This window comes from Nanorana parkeri, unplaced genomic scaffold (assembly GCF_000935625.1).
Source record: "Nanorana parkeri isolate BGI_ZX_2015 unplaced genomic scaffold, ASM93562v1 scaffold92, whole genome shotgun sequence".
NCBI lineage: Eukaryota > Metazoa > Chordata > Amphibia > Anura > Dicroglossidae > Nanorana > Nanorana parkeri.
This window is the reverse complement of record NW_017306360.1, coordinates 2,091,615-2,107,481: the sequence shown is the minus strand read 5'-3', so window position 1 is coordinate 2,107,481 and position 15,867 is coordinate 2,091,615. Positions and strand designations below refer to the sequence as shown.

The 15,867-nt window shown below is 46.0% G+C and overlaps 1 protein-coding gene across 2 annotated transcripts in view; it reads right to left on the bottom strand.

The window, feature by feature from the left end:
- VIL1 (villin 1) overlaps nucleotides 1–15,867 on the bottom strand; it is a 44,014-nt gene that overhangs the window by 4,874 nt on the left and 23,273 nt on the right. For both annotated transcript variants that reach the window (XM_018552589.1, XM_018552588.1), the window contains exons 10-16: nucleotides 13,287–13,440; nucleotides 11,652–11,752; nucleotides 10,018–10,155; nucleotides 8,754–8,912; nucleotides 8,285–8,464; nucleotides 6,369–6,514; nucleotides 2,427–2,571 (exon numbers count right to left, since the gene is read on the bottom strand). In XM_018552589.1, the coding sequence (XP_018408091.1) occupies nucleotides 2,427–2,571; nucleotides 6,369–6,514; nucleotides 8,285–8,464; nucleotides 8,754–8,912; nucleotides 10,018–10,155; nucleotides 11,652–11,752; nucleotides 13,287–13,440 (1,023 nt within the window). The remainder of the gene's footprint in view (nucleotides 1–2,426; nucleotides 2,572–6,368; nucleotides 6,515–8,284; nucleotides 8,465–8,753; nucleotides 8,913–10,017; nucleotides 10,156–11,651; nucleotides 11,753–13,286; nucleotides 13,441–15,867) is intronic.

Sequence of the window (15,867 nt, the reverse complement as noted above, 5' to 3'; positions counted from 1 at the left end):
ACAAGTGAAAAAATGAGTGTGCAGCACTATACTAAGTGAAATGTAATCCCTCTTTCGGGATATATAAAAGTGAAAATTATAAATATTTTAAATAAATATCACACAATATTAAATAATCTTATAAACCATTATATACAGTGAATATCCAAAAATTTAGGTTAAAATGATGTGTTCACACTGTGGTGATAAAGATAACTATAGTCCTTGGGTGAGGGTACAGATAACAACCAATTTTAAAACAATTCCTAATAGTGCTTCATTTCTCAAAAGAAAATTATTGAAAAAATATTTAGTGGAAAAATGATTAACGTTCTGTGCAAAAAAGTTTTCAAGTGGATCCAATAAAACTCTAACAGAAGCTACTGAACAAGCTACAACAGCTACTGAACAAGTACAAGTGCACTGATATGATTACAACCACCTTAAGGATGTTGAAAGCAATGACCCACAAATACCTTTTGTCCTAAAAGATAGCTATAGGGTTAAAACATGTAAATATATTCTTTCTACAGTGCTTGGAGAGCTGCCAGTCCTGAATAAGTGCATTGTTTACATCCACTTGTCAGCATCTGCACTGAACTGCAGACAAGGAGCAGAGCTGCCTGATACACTGCGAGGAACCATACATGATTTTTATCCATGCACACCTGTAATCAACGGAATTCCGGGAACATGGCAGCCCCTGGAGAAAGGAGCTGACGTCTCCAGGTCTTGACTGAGAGCAAGGAAAGCAACAAGGATCCCTTTAGATGTGCATTCAGCTTTCCATAGCAGGCTGTCTGGAACTGCATCTAATGTAAGATAGGCAGGGCTTGGCTAAGCGTGTACAGCCAGCTTCTAACAGTTTGTCCTCTCCAGTGATTACATGAGCAGAAGGCAACATAGAAAGCTTCATTAATGGCTGCTGGCATTAAAGACATTGAATCATCTATGTGGTACATAGGCCTTCCTTGTTCTCAGTCCTCGTCTGCGGTTACACAGTGGATTCAGACAAGCTTAAAGGAGAACTATGAGGTGAGTGCTTTTCACTCACCTCATAGTTCTAGTCGCCCGGTGACAATGAGACTGTCACAGGTCGGCTCAGTAGATCGGGAGGCGAGTGAACACATAGCAGCGTTCGCTCACCTCTCAATCCTGTCATGGCTCTCGGCCGTGACAGGGGAGGGGCTGGATTCCCCACTCCGATCCGCCAGCGCGGTATACTTAGCCTAGGGTGACGGGAGGATGCTAGTTTGTGTCCTAGCCCCATAGTTCTCCTTTAAGCTGGCTATACACGGTTAGAATTTCAAATGAACAATCCGTTTCAGACTGTTAATTCGACTTTCTATTCAGTGATGCGGTGCAATCGATGATCGATTTCAATCACAGTGACTAAATCATTTCAAGGAAACTCTAACAGAGAATGTGGTTTTCGTTCGAAAAAACTCCTTTCATTTTCGAAGCCAAACGTTAAAAACGAAAATCTAACAACGATCGACAAGACGCTGACCTAGGCTCTCTGAGGGGGGGGGGGTTCTATCAAAGATTGTGACTGGGTTGGAATGTGTGACGGGTCACGTGGTCACACATTTTAACGTAACCCAAAGCGTTTTTCAGCCGGAAAACTGGGCGGGATTACGTTAAAATGCGTGACCACGTCACCGGTCACACTTTCTAACGCAGTCACCATCTTTGATAGAACAGGGGGAAAGGAAAATGCAGCTTGGAGGGAATATTTGCTTGATGTCCCTAAATATATTGAAACAGCTAAAGTGTCTTTACAAGTACAATCATCCTTTGAGCTGGCAATATACCAGTAGAATGTTATTAGGAAAACATTTTCGGAACGTTCTATCAATTTTCTAATATTGGGGCTAAATCGACTATCGTTTTCGATCGCAGTCACTAAAAAAAGCAAAAGAGCAGGATGGAAATTTTTTCTTTGAACGAACAAAAATCTAGCAGTGCATGTGGATTTCGTTCAGGAAACTCCATTCATTTTCCCAAAACAAACAACATTTTCGAATGACATGGGGCAAGTTTCTTTATGTCATTATGGGATGTTCTGATGAGCGTTCGTAGGAAAATCTACCATTGTATGGCCAGTGTGATTTGTTGCCTGACTATGTTTCCCCTGTAAAAGAAATATAAACTCACGTTATCTGTACTTCCTCTTTTGAGTTTCTGTTTCTAGGATGATGGGAATGTTTGTTCCTACTAAAGTCTTTTCACTCTATAAGTTCGTTACAGAAACGTTTACCTCACTGCGGTTTGGTAATGATCTACCTTAGTAGATGCACGGACCAGCGATTATAATCCACGGCAACCAATAAGAAGTTTCCTCCCCCTCCGTTACCTTACGGCCGTTAGAAAACCATTGGTGGCTATGGGTTTAATAGAATCACCTACGGCAGCTCATGGGAGTCATAGGTTCCCGCCCCTCTCACCTGATCCCAGGCATCCAATAAGAAGACGTCATCTTGAATTAAATCGTCTTGGTTATAATTGGCAACTTCATCTGCGATAAAGGTTCCTGTCTTGTTGGAGCATTCAAAGAGACGAGGGGCAATGTCGAGAGTTTCTTCCTGCAATCTTCAAGGAGAAAGAGAGAAAATGTTGCAGCTTCTGACAATGTATTCCTCTGGTTATATGTTCGTTTATCATCAATCTCCATATAAATTTGCATTCAGCATCCAGAAGAATATGAACATTGGCTTCCTGCAGCACTAAGCGACGATGATACAGCTCTTTATAAAGTGTATCTGCCCATCTACAGCAGTGGTTCTCAACCTCTCTAGGGCCTGGACCCCTTGGTAACATTGCCAAGTTGTGGTGACCCCCCAACCGTAAAATGTAGGGATGCACCAATACTAGTATCTGTGTGGGCTCTTGGGAGGCTATGCGGGCTCTCAGGTGGCTAGTGGGACTCTCTGGTGGCATCCAGTGCGGGCTCTGTGGTGATCAAGCACTCACCTCCCCTCACTACTGCCCGCTCCCCTTTCTCTGATCCTCTCTGGCCGCTGCTGCTGCAGCGCCATCTAGGAGTACTGACACTGCTGTGCTAGGAGGAGGCTGAGGAAACTCTTACTTAGAGCAGCACAAGGCACGTGGGGACCGCCTCAACTATGGGTTGCGACCCACTTTTGGGTCGCGACCCACAGGTTGAGAACCACTGGTCTACAGAGTAAGGTTGGGCTTGATGTTTGAGTCGAACGTCGGCAGTTCGTATGTTTGGCGACCACACGAACTGTCAGTGTTCGGCGGGCTGTTCGCCGCCGAGCACCCCCACACAAGGCACTGTGTCTTGTGAGCCCTGATTGGCTAAAGCCTTGCACCTGACCACACCTTTTATGGCCAATGACTTGCATATAAGCCCTCTGAAAGGGGATAATTGTTTTTGAAAGTTCTACCCCCCATAGACTTGCATTGAGTTCGAGTTTGAACCTTTTGAATGTTCTAAAGTTTGAAGTCGAAAGAAGTCACCTGCACGCCAAGGTCCACTATGTGGAGCACCTTTAATAAGGACGCTAAACAATTATGGTGACACCAGTCAACAACGTTTTGGAACTGTTAGTGGTTTCTTCGTCATGCAAACACTGTGACGCCGAATGAAGGGGCCACTAACGGATCCGAAATGTTGTTCACTGGTGTCACCATGATTGTTTAGTGTCTTTATTAAAGATGTTCTACATAGTGGACCTTGAAGTGCAGGTGACTTCTTTACTATATTTAGTTTTACGCGACGCCATCCGCAGGTCATGCCAGCACCCATCTTATTACATTATTATTATTATACAGGATTTATATGGAGCCAACAGTTTGCGCAGCGCTTTACAATATAAGGAAGACATTACAATCACAATACAATACAAGACAAGATGGTAAGGAGGGCCCCGCCCCTGAGGGCTTACAATCTAAAGGGAGGGGCCGGTGATACATGAGGAGGTAGCTGTGTGGGGAGGAATTGTTTCAGAATGTGATGGTTCAGTGGTTAGGTTGAGTTGGGATTCCAGTCTGGAGTGCAGTGGGACAGGGACTACTACTGTCCATATGTTGTGGTGGGACATTTTTTAATCATGAATTAGAGAAACTAGGACATCAAGATTGTATCTTGAGCGAAAAAATGAACTGTGTCTTTCAACAGCGACCGGCCCAATTTAAATCTTCAATGTTATGTCTCGCTTGCAATCACACGTTGAATCTGCTAGTTTGGTGTTGGCCAATACGGTTCCTTCTTTTTTGGACACTTTGATCAAAGGCCTATTTGATCTCCAAGTGTTTCTCCAAGGATTCAGTATTCTATGATCACCAGTTATTGACTCTAACCGGAGATAATAAATGGCAGAGCTGTCTAACCCCCAAGTCTCAAGGACTCTGTGATGAGGAGAATTATAATTATGCATAGTATCAGAACTGCACTGATCAATGGAATCCAAGCCTTTCAGTCTACGTTGAGTCTGCTATGGTGATCAATAGGGTAGCACAGATACCAAGTACAGTACTCGGTACAAGTACGAGTACATGTACCGATACTTTTGAGCTCCAAGACTACACTAGAGAAAAATTCTAAAGTTAGGAGGCCGCTGTCATTTGTAAGGAGCACACGGAGCTCTCGGGATTTCTACATCTCTGTTTTAATGTACGCTTTTGTTTTTATAAATATAAATAAAGTGATGCACAGATACCAGTTTTGGTACGAGTACTGGTACTTGCCGAGTACTTTCAGGTACGAGTACTGATACATTTTTGTTTAGTGTCAAGTTACAGTTTTTCTAAAACAATACAGACTTATGATTTCAGGACAGTGGTGGAGCGCCAGAGCCCGGTCCCAGCTGCAACCGCTGCAACCCTGGTAGTTCTCATGAAAATGCCAAGTATCTGCACTGGTACTCGAAAAGTTTCTGTGCATCCCTAGTGATCAATAGTTGGCATCTCAATCTGGTGATTGCATGGCCTTGGGTCTCCTGCTATCTCTGTTTGGAGCTGAACGTACTATTTCTGCATCTTGAAACAGACCAGATATTGTTTTTGTATTTAGAGCTGAACATGGTAAAACCCAGAGCTGTAATCTTTGTGCCATTGTATGGAGACGCCGTGGTCTATGGGGTTTCTACCAAAATATGAGTACAGTGAACTCACCATTATCTGGCATTCAAGCAACCAGAACTCTTAAGCAACCAGAAAAAAAAAAAGGAGGACATATGTCCTCATTTTATTTTTTGCCAGTTGCTTGATAGACATGTGCACACAAAACTTTTTGTTAGCAACCAAATTAATTTTGCATGTGCAATAGCCAGCCTGCTATTGGATATGGCAATTTTAAATAGCCCATAGCAGAATCTAGCCAGCAGATGAATGGGGCAGGAGTGAAGGGGTGGGGTGGGGTTGTTGCTTGACAGTTAAAGGAGAACTATGGGGTTAAGTCTTTTCCCCATAGTTCTCCTTAGGGTAACGGGAATACACAAACTAGCGTCCTCCCGTCACCCTAGGCTCAGTATACCGCGAGCTGTATACTGAGACGCCGCAGCTGAAGCGGATCCCGACAATTGTGCCGGGATCCGCCCAGCGGCGTGACTGACAGCTGGCTCTGCCTATCTAGAGGCAGAGCCAGCTGTACCCGCCCCCTCCCCTGTTCGTTCCGGCAGTCAGCGCTGGCGGATCGGAGCGGGGAGGGGGGGAATCCAGCCCCTCCCCTGTCACGGCAGAGAGCCGTGACAGGATCGAGAGGTGAGCGAACGCCGGTATGTGTTCGCTCACCTCCCGATCTACTGAGCAGACCTGTGACAGTCTCATTGTCACAGGTCGGCTAGAACTATGAGGTGAGTGGAAATCACTCACCTCATAGTTCTCTTTAATAGTAACTCCCAAGCAACCAGAAACTACAGTTATCCGGCATCGACCAACCCCCATGGGTACTGGATAACTGGGAGTTTACTGTATTTGTTTCATGAATTGGATATCCTATGGTTTCCAAGTTTTTGTATTCTAAGGCTGACATGTGATGAGTACCATGACTGAGGATGATGGGGAACTTTTGCTGAACTCTATAGCATGGTCTTCTCGTCTTTGCTTCTTGTAGGATGCCATGCGTATCATTTATAGAAATATGATATCTAAGAAAGGATCCTTCTGATGTCTGTAGATTTGGTTTATTCATGCATGGAAGAAAAGGTAAAATTCATTTCTCTAAGAGCAACTGGAAGAGTTCTTAAAGCACCCCCGGTTCATTTATGACTGCTATGTTATGATCTCAAGTTCTCCTAAGCGCCTCATGATTCTTACTTCGTATCTGGTACTGGAGATCCCTGAATCGTCACAATAATCTGTCTAGAATATGTTTTTTTGTGTTTTCCAGTCACACTAGCATTGGGGGGGGGTCAGATATTTACCTCCTGTTGTTAGCATACTGAGATTTGCCTCCCAAAGCCAACCAGAACTCAGACGGTTCCTGGCCTTCAGCCACAACCACTTTCTCACCCCTGGAGATCAGGTCAGCCACAGTCTTGGCCATGGCTCTCTCATCACCGCTGCAGCCCTGCGTGAGACAAAACGTACATTTTATTTTAGTTCTTCCAGCCATACAAGCAGGGCCGGTGCTAGACTATTTTGCGCCCTAGGCAAGACCAGCTACCTGCACCCCCCAGCCCCCCTCCTGCGGTGCAACCCCCAACCAAACCCCAGCCCCCCCCAAGTGCGCACGCAGCCCCATTCTCCTGCCTGCTATCTTCTGCTGGTGACAGGTGAATGTAAGCAATAGCCAGACTGCTATTGGCCATTTGAATTTGAAATAGCCAATAGCAGACTGGCTATTGAAACCCCCCACTGAGCAGATGGGCAGACCTGAGAGAGAAAGTTGTCTCTCAGTTCTGTTCCTCTACTCAGTGGGCGGGTACAATAGCCAGACTGCTATTGGCTTTCCATTTTTTTAAATAGACCGGGAGGGTAGAGGGGGGGTGGTGAGTGTTCGAGGCTGCGCCCTAAGCGACTGCTTAGTTTGCCTATTGGCAGCACCGGCCCTGCATACAAGTCCCTGAGCTAGAGTCGGAAAGGACATCAACCACAGATGTGGAACATTTCCACCTTGCAGTGTCTGTAACATGGTTTCATTGGTCAGCATTTGGGTCACTTTTATTTTTTTCAATTTTTGTTTTAAATCTTTTTATGCTGTGAGGGGCATTTATCAAAACCAGAGCAGACAGAATCTGGAGCGGTTGCCCATAGTAACCAATCAGCTTCTCTCTCATTTTCAAAGCTTAACTGAACAAAACTATAGAGAGAAGCTGATTGGTTGCCATGGGCTCCAGTTTTGATAAATTCCTCTCTATGTGTATAAAATCTGTGTATTGCGAAGCAACATTGTACAGGGTGCATTCATGTCACTGGATTTATAGAACACGGGAGGTACAGTCACAGCACGGTTTCAGGCTTTCACTCTAATTGAAGCCAAAACTAAGGTCTAAACATAGCGGGGAGGGGAAAAGAAGAGTTCACTTCCCTGGCTCTATGGGCCCGACTTTATACATCTTCTGCCCAGCAACACATTGCGCAAATGACATTCTCACAGCATTCCCACCACTAGATGGAGCTGAGGACATAGGATATTTCTCTGCTCCTTGGCACCAGGTAGTGGAAGCCCATGGGAGAGAGAGAGACGGGTGAGAAAAAGAGGAGAGGCAGCCAGGGGTGAGAGAAAAAGACACCTAGGAGAGAGATAAGAGACAGCCAGGGGAGAGTGAGGAGAACCAGCCGGGGGAGAGAGAGATGAGAGCAGATAGGAGAGAGAGCAAGGAGAGACAGCCAGGAGCGAGAGAGGAGAGACAGCCACGGGGAAGAGTAAGTAGAACCAGCCAGGTGAGACAGATAGGAGAAAGAGCCAGGAGAGACCGCCAGAAGTGAGTGATGTGAGACAGCCAGGGGAGAGAGAGACAGCCAGGGGAGAGAAAGAAGAGAAACAGTCAGGAGAGTGTGCCCTTCGAGACTTATCTGCACCCTGTGTTTCAGTTCCAGTGTCCCGTCAAGTTGGTACACCAGGACCCCGTGGGTGCCCCTGCCCGCCTGACACCATGACATCTTGTGTCCAGGTTTCAGCAGACCTAAAACCCGTACTGTCTGGGTGAATCCCAGACAGGTGGCAACCCTACGCTTGGGGTGATAAGGGTGTGTCTGGCACACCCCATGTGAATGCCTGTTGGGGGTTACAAGATATCTTTTAGCCTGGTCTCTACGTTTGACCTATCTGGCAAGAGTGGCCCTACCAGGAACATGAGGATCCAGCCAGCTCAGGTTCCCAGGTTGGTTTCCTTACCTTTCCACACCAGATATAGCAGGCTCCCTTTGTCTTCAGCACAAACACATCATTAGAGTTGAGGGATGAGGCCCGCACCTGAACTTCAAAAGCCTTGGTGTTGTATTCATTGGTTCCGTGCACATGAAACAGCCGGATCTCAGGGGGAGTCTCATCGCTGTCTGCACGGGAGGTACCACCCTGAGTGAGAAAAGATACTTTTTTCATCCTCTATTAATTGCACTCCAGGCAAGCGGCTAAGTAAACAGTTTACATATTGTTTAAAGTTATACTATAGGCAAAGGAAACATATATTGCAGTCTGCTAGTAGCATTAGCACAGAGTTCCCTGTGTAACATAGCTTGATTACCTGCTGATACTGCCATTTAATCCATTATTGTTCTACGTCCTCTAACATATAAATAAAAGACGACCGTTGTGAGCACCCGAAACAGTTTCACATCACATCATTGAACCGAATGTATCTTACCTCGTACACCACCATCTTCCCTTTAAATATAGCCATGAGGTGCGGGGGTTCCTTGCCCATGCTTACACGTACTTGAACAGGCTCCCCATTATATTGCTGATCCACGGCCACAGCCTGATAGGCTGACGCAGCAATTTCATCGGCACTGGCATGGCGACCCTGTGGGAGGCATGTATAAACATGGTGGGTGAGTGTACCTCCCAGCGTACCAAACAGGACAGAGTGGGCGAATTAGAATTTTTACTGTTAGGGATAAAACAGTAAAAAAATAAATCTAACAGTCTTGTGAGCTTAAAATGTATGTAAAGCCTAAAATGTTTTTTTTGGTATTTTTAGCATTATTCCTGTATACAGTTTTCCTACATAGACACTGTCATGGGAGGTTAACGGAGACCACCATAACTCAACTCTCTTTGGAGAACGCTAGTTCCTGCCATTCTGACGCTGGTCCGGAACAAGTATAGAGATACACCTTTTCTGATGCTTGTTCTGGAACTGTGACTGAAACATACTAAAGTAACAGCCGGGCCTCTAGCGTTTTCAGAAGAAGATCAGCAATGGTAGCCGCCATGTTTGTCTCGTGATGGAGACACCTTAAGCCAGGGATATCCAAACTCCGGCCCTTCAGTTGTGGTGAAACTACCAATCCCATGAAGCATCTCTCTCCGAGAGTAATGTCTGTGGCTGTGAGAATCTTGCAAGCCTCATGGTATTCGTAGTTCCACCACAGCTGGAGGGCCGCAGTTTGGACATCCCTCCCTTAAGCAAATAGTTTTTTGAGAAACTGCTGCAGGCTGACATTGCTAAGTCGGCCATGTGTGCTCCTTCAGTTGGACTTGGGCCACCTAGCTGAAAGACCCCGATAGGCAGCCTAAAGGTCAGCTTTTTGTTTTTCTAAGTTTTGGATATAATAGGGAATGGTTAAAAAGTCAAATTTGTATGTCCCATTGGGAAAATGTATTGCTTAGAGTGAACTATGCTTTTAATTTATGACTGACATATGATGAGCCGGGGCTTGGTGTGAACCCAGGTTGCCTGATCCGGCGCACAGAACTGCATGTCCCGGGCATCGGGAGATAGGAATTCCACACCCCTGCTGCCCCTCTACTCCCTGCTGCCCCCAGGCCGGGCCTTGGTTGGCCTTGTGGGAAATCCGGCCCTGGGAATGCCCCCGCCACTGATTGTGAGAGCCATGACCCACCTCATCTCTAATCCTGAACATTATTCATGTCAGCCATCAACTGTGGGCCCTTACTGGTCTTACCTGCCAGATGTAGAGGATGTAATGGTACTTGTTATTAACAAGGTACTTGTACAGAATGAGGTAACAGTCTCCGCCGTAGAAATGTCCCAGCCACTGTTTCTCTACTGGTGCCAGTTCCATGTTTTCAATTCTCCAGACCTGCGGGGACAGGAAACAGAATATCAGCGCAAGGACAAAGCAAAGACTTCTGCATGCGCGGGAGCATTGCAGAGACAACGGGTCATGGCTCTCAGTGCAGCATCACATGTAAGGCCCCATTCACACTGAGCGACATGAAAATCGCGTGATTTTGAGATGACATCGCGCAACTTTTTCCTATTGGGCTGTATGCAATCAGGAGCAAAATCGCTCGAAATTGCTCGAAAAAAGGGTCATGTAGGAGCGACAAGCTACCAGCGACGAGCTACAAGCCATATTGAGCGACGAGATGTGAACAGCTCCATTGAAATGGATTGGAGAAGCTACATAGAGTGATATCGCGTGGAAATATGAGCGATATCGCTGCAAAAATCGCTCAGTGTGAATGGGGCCTAAGGCCCCGTTCACATTGAGCGATTTATCGCGCGGTAATTCCCGTGATATCGCGGCTATTTACCGCGCGATATCGCTCTTCAATGCTTTGCAATGGGGCAAAGGGTCCTGCTGTCGCGGGTCGTGTGTCGCTAAAGCAGGACCCTTTTTGGAGCGGATTTTGCCGCGATTCAATGGTTTTTGATGCAAGCATTTGCGCGACAAACGCGCGATTTGCGAATCGCTCAATGTGAACGGGGCCTAAGTGTCCTTCATCAGTCTGATTGCAGCTGTTGAATTTTTACTACAAGTTGAAAAATGAGAGCAACCATCTGATTGGTTACTATGCACAACACATTCCTAAAGTTGACCTTTCCCTGGATTTACATGCAGTTTTCTCCACTGACATGTAATCATTTTACATTTATCTACATTTGGCCTTAGGCATGTAGATCACCGCTCACATCCTCCATTAGTCTCCACCTGGGAGCTCAGAGGGGGGCTGATCACAAGCTCGTCCTTGATTCTGAAATGTGCTTCAAACAAAATGATTGCACATCGCTGCTCTTCACTGAAAGCATTTTATTCCTCCTGCAGTGTACAATCACATAGCTTCTCTGCTTCTACTATCACCCTCCTCTAATCCATTTCATCCATTTGGGCTTACTCATAGAGTAATGAGTAAGCCCAATGGGTGAAACGCATTAGAGGTGGGTGGCAGTAGACTGTTTTTCCTCTTCCTGGTCAAGTGAGGCACTGGTGATGTAGTCCTGGTTACATCACCAGCGCCTTCCTGAGACATCTCATCTGCAAAAACTGCAAAATCCCTTGAGAGCTTGTGGGAAGGGCATCCCCCCCTTCAGATGATGTGTACATGTTCCAGGAGGCCAACCTGGATGTAAAGGCAGATGGAATAATCTGCCCTAAGTGAAAATGGCCCCCATGAGAAGAATGGGGAGGAAAAGAATAAGTTATGCAAAAAAAAAAAAAGATTGCCATTACTAAACATTTCTAATAATGCCTTTGCTGTCATTTTTAAGACAAAGTTGACATTCCTCTTTAATTCTTCAAGCGGGGAACAGCATCTGATACTCACTCACAGATATATGAAAATATATTCTCACCTCCGCCTCTCCCGATCCGTCATCGACCATCTTGTGATGCGCGGCTACCTCTGGTTTGGCGTGCATGAGCGTGGCATCAAACTTCACTTGTTCCACTTTGGCTAAATGAATATAGAGTTTAAAATGGGCGTTATCAGTAATATATTGCCAGCGCTGGGTCATTGTATTGTAATACTGTATGCAGACACAGAGCCGTGCCAAGCAAACTAAAAAGCATGGGAATTATTCTTAGTAACCATTTCTAAATGTCTGTTTGGCTTTTGTTTCCAGTGTGTGGTGATGAAAGTGCCAGAGTTGTTTTTAAAATCCAGTAAATGAATTATAATGAAAGTCACATACACTTACAGCAAGGGGCATGCCAAGGCAGAGGTAGAAGAGGCAGCCGTCTTGGGCACGTTGCCACAGCGAATGCAGCTGGGATGAAAGCCTCTCCTGCTGAGGTGCCAGTTCTCTTATACCAAGCAGCCAGTGATGCCTGGGAAAATCTCATCATGATTTGCTCTCACCTCTAGCCAATGGCACCCCCTACAGAAATACACTATATTACCAAAAGTATTGGGACGCCTTTACACGCACATGAACTTTAATGGCATCCCAGTCTTAGTCCGTAGGGTTCAGTATTGAGTTGGCTCCGCCCTTTGCCGCTATAACAGCTTCAACTCTTCTGGGAAGGCGTCCACAAGGTTTAGGAGTGTGTCTATGGGAATGTTGGACCATTTGTGAGATCAGGTACTGATGTTGGAGGAGAAGGCCGGGCTCGCAGTCTCCGCTCTAATTCATCCCAAAGGTGTTCTATCGGGTTGAGGTCAGGACTCTGTGCAGGACAGTCAAGTTCCTCCAACCCAAACTCCCCCATCCATGTCTTTATGGACCTTGCTTTGTGCACTGGTGCGCAGTCATTTCGGAACAGGAAGGGGCCGTCCCCAAACTCTTCCCACAAAGTTGGGAGCATGAAATTGTCCAAAATGTCTTGGCATGCTGATGCCTTAAGAGTTCCCTTCACCGAAACTAAGGGGCCAAGCCAAACCCCTGAAAAACAACCCCACAGCCTAATCCTCTCCTCTGCCAAACTTTACACTTGGCACAATGCAGTCAGGCAAGTACCGTTCTCCTGGCAACCGCCAAACCCAGACACGTCCATCGGATTGGCAGACAGAGAAGCGTGATTGGTCACTCCAGAGAACACGTCTCCACTTCTCTAGAGTCCAGTGGCGGCGTGCTTTACACCACGGCATCCCACGCTTTGCATTGCACTTGGTGATGTAAGGCTTGGATGCAGCTGCTCGGCCATGGAAACCCATTCCATGAAGCTCTCTACGCACTGTTGTTGTGCCAATCTGAAGGCCACACGAAGATTGGAGGTCTGTAGCTATGCAGACAGTTGGCGACTTCTGCGCACTGTGCGCTTCAGCATGCGCTGACCCTGCTCTGTCATTTTATGTGGCCTACCACTGAGTTGCTGTTGTTCCCGGTTGCTTTCACTTTGTTATAATACCAGTAACAGGTGACCACAGAATATTTAGTAGCAAGGAATTTCACAGAACACCTGAATCCAATGATTTGGAGTGGGAGGGTCCCCATACTTTTGGTAATATAGTGTACAGTGAGTTCGCAATAAATTTATGTCTCACTTACCTACTGCACCAACAGTATGTGTCTTCCCCAGGCCAGTGGTCTCGTCCTTTGTGGGCCACTTCTGGAAGAGCTGCTTAAACACGGCAGACTCGGAACCATCGTTTTCTACCTCCACGTTGGTGGAATTGGGGTAGTTCTTTGCTTTGATATAATTCTGTGAAGAAAACTTTCTCTGTGATTTTAGGTTCTGGAAGGGGCAGTAGAGTGCTGTACGGTGTTAGCCTTGAGGAAAGTAGAAGTTGGGATGTAGGGTCCATTCATTTGGCTGTTTTGAAAACATGCTCTACAATCTTTTGAGCTTGCCAATAAATGGTGTCAACCTAAATCCAAACTTCAGGCTTTAGAGAAAAAAAACAGACTGCCAACAAGAGATATTGGGGTACATAACGCCTGGGCCTAATCCAATGGCATTTGCTAGCCAGATGTCTTACCTCCTACTCTACAGTATAAACACGAAAGTCTAGATGACCCATCCATTCATGTTCATATCTGAAGCTAGACCAAAGGAACCACAGATACATTTTTACAACCAACCTTCAGTTTCTATGGCCAGCTGTAGTAGCTGCCATAAAAAGTCTTCACACTCATGTTCAGTTGGTGTCCTATTTACCGAAAACTTTCCAAAACATCTATCAAATCTTGAAATTATGATATAGTTGGGCATGCCAAGGGCCATGGGAGACCAACAACTTTGTAGCAGATATTTGTAGAAGCTACAAATATCTCTGGGACCTTTCTGGCTATAGAGTTGCTGCTTTAGATCGCTTCCATACTTGTCTGTACAGCTACAGATTGCTGATGGTGCTATGGTCATGAGCAAGAACATCAGATAACATGAGTAGCTACTGAAGCTGGGGATTCTCTGGCTTCAAATCCCTAAAGTCAATTCCCTAACAGCTAAAAATACCAGAATCACTGCAACACAAACCTGCCATTGATGACAATTTTTGCTTTTTCATAGCAACACAGTTACGTAAAGGAGAATTATGGGGAGAGTGAAATACACTCATCCCCATAATTACAGCCGACATGAGACAATGCATCTGTCACACAACGGCTCTATTGATTGGAAACTGAGCGGTCACATACCGCTGATTGTTCAGTTCTTGATCTTCTCCATGCAGAGAGCTGTGACTGTCAGCCACCACTCCCCGCAGGGATTTCTACCCTTCCCTCTCTCTCTCTATTCCTCCAGCGCTGACTGGAGGGACAGACGAGGAGGGGCGAGAGGCAGATCCAGCTGTCAATCAGGAAGTGGGGTGGATCCCAACAATATTGTTGAGATCTTTCCCAGCCACAGCGCGGCTCTGCACTGTCAGCATAAAGGGGGCAATAGTCTGCTATTTGCTGAGTTTTGGGTCAAAGGAGGACATTACTATATGTCCTCCTGTGACACTGAAGAGAACTAGGGGCTAGAAAGGTTGGGCCATAGTTCTCTTTTTAAAAAAATGTTCTGCTAAATATCACCACCACACAGTTGTTCTTGTGCCAAAACCCTTAGAACAACCTTTTTCAACCTTTTACCAAAGAGGAACCCATGATACAATTTTCGGGTCTCTGGGAACCCCTGCTAAATCTACAACTTATGGTACATAAACATGCTCAGTTAGTTATAACTATTTTAATGCATAAATGACTGAAGGAGCCCCCCCCATACTGCTTGTCACTGGGAGAAGGACCCCCCTAGACTGGTAATCAGTTGGAGAAGTATCCCCTCATACTGCTTGTCAGTGGGAGAAGGACCCCCTTAGACTGATAAGCAGTATGAGGGGATCCTTCTACAACTGACTGTCAGTGGGAGAAGGACCACCTTAAAATGGTAGTCAGTTGTAGAAGGATCCCCTCTGACTGCTTGTCAGTGGGAGAAGGACCACCTTAGACTGATAGTCAGTTGTAGAAGGATCCCCTCATACTGCTTGTCAGTGGGAGAAGGACCACCTTAGACTGATAGTCAGTTGTAGAAGGATCCCCTCATACTGCCTGTCAGTGGGAGAAGGACCCCCTTAGACTGGTAGTCAGTTGTAGAAGGATCCCCTCAGACTGCTTGCCAGTGGGAGAAGGACCCCCTTAGACTGGTAGTCAGTTGTAGAAGGATCCCTTCAGACTGCTTGTCAATAGGAGAAGGACCCCCTCAGACTGTTAATCAGTAGTGGAAGGACCTCCTTAGACTGGTAGTCAGTGGGAGAAGCACCCCTTTAGACTGGTATTTACTATTGTATAATACTGGAACGATGCAGGCACCAATGAGATCGGTCCACCACTGCTCATTGCTCAAAGACCCCCTGGCCACCTCTATAGGAACCCTGGATGAAAAGGGCTGCCTTAGAAGCTATGTAAAGTCCAGCAAATGTGTGTAGGAGGCGCTAGATCTTCTATTATCGAGTCTTTTATTTGAGGGTAGCCCGTCAATTCTATGGAGCTCACTGGCTCTGGTATTCCTACTCTGATAAAACAGGGGGCCTCTGCCTGGAGGATCCAAACTGAAAGCCCAAAATGCAAAAATTAAAACAAGAGCTCCAGACCAGTAACTAAGGAATCCAATTCAACTTTGAGGTAAAGTAGAACGGCCAATACATTTGGG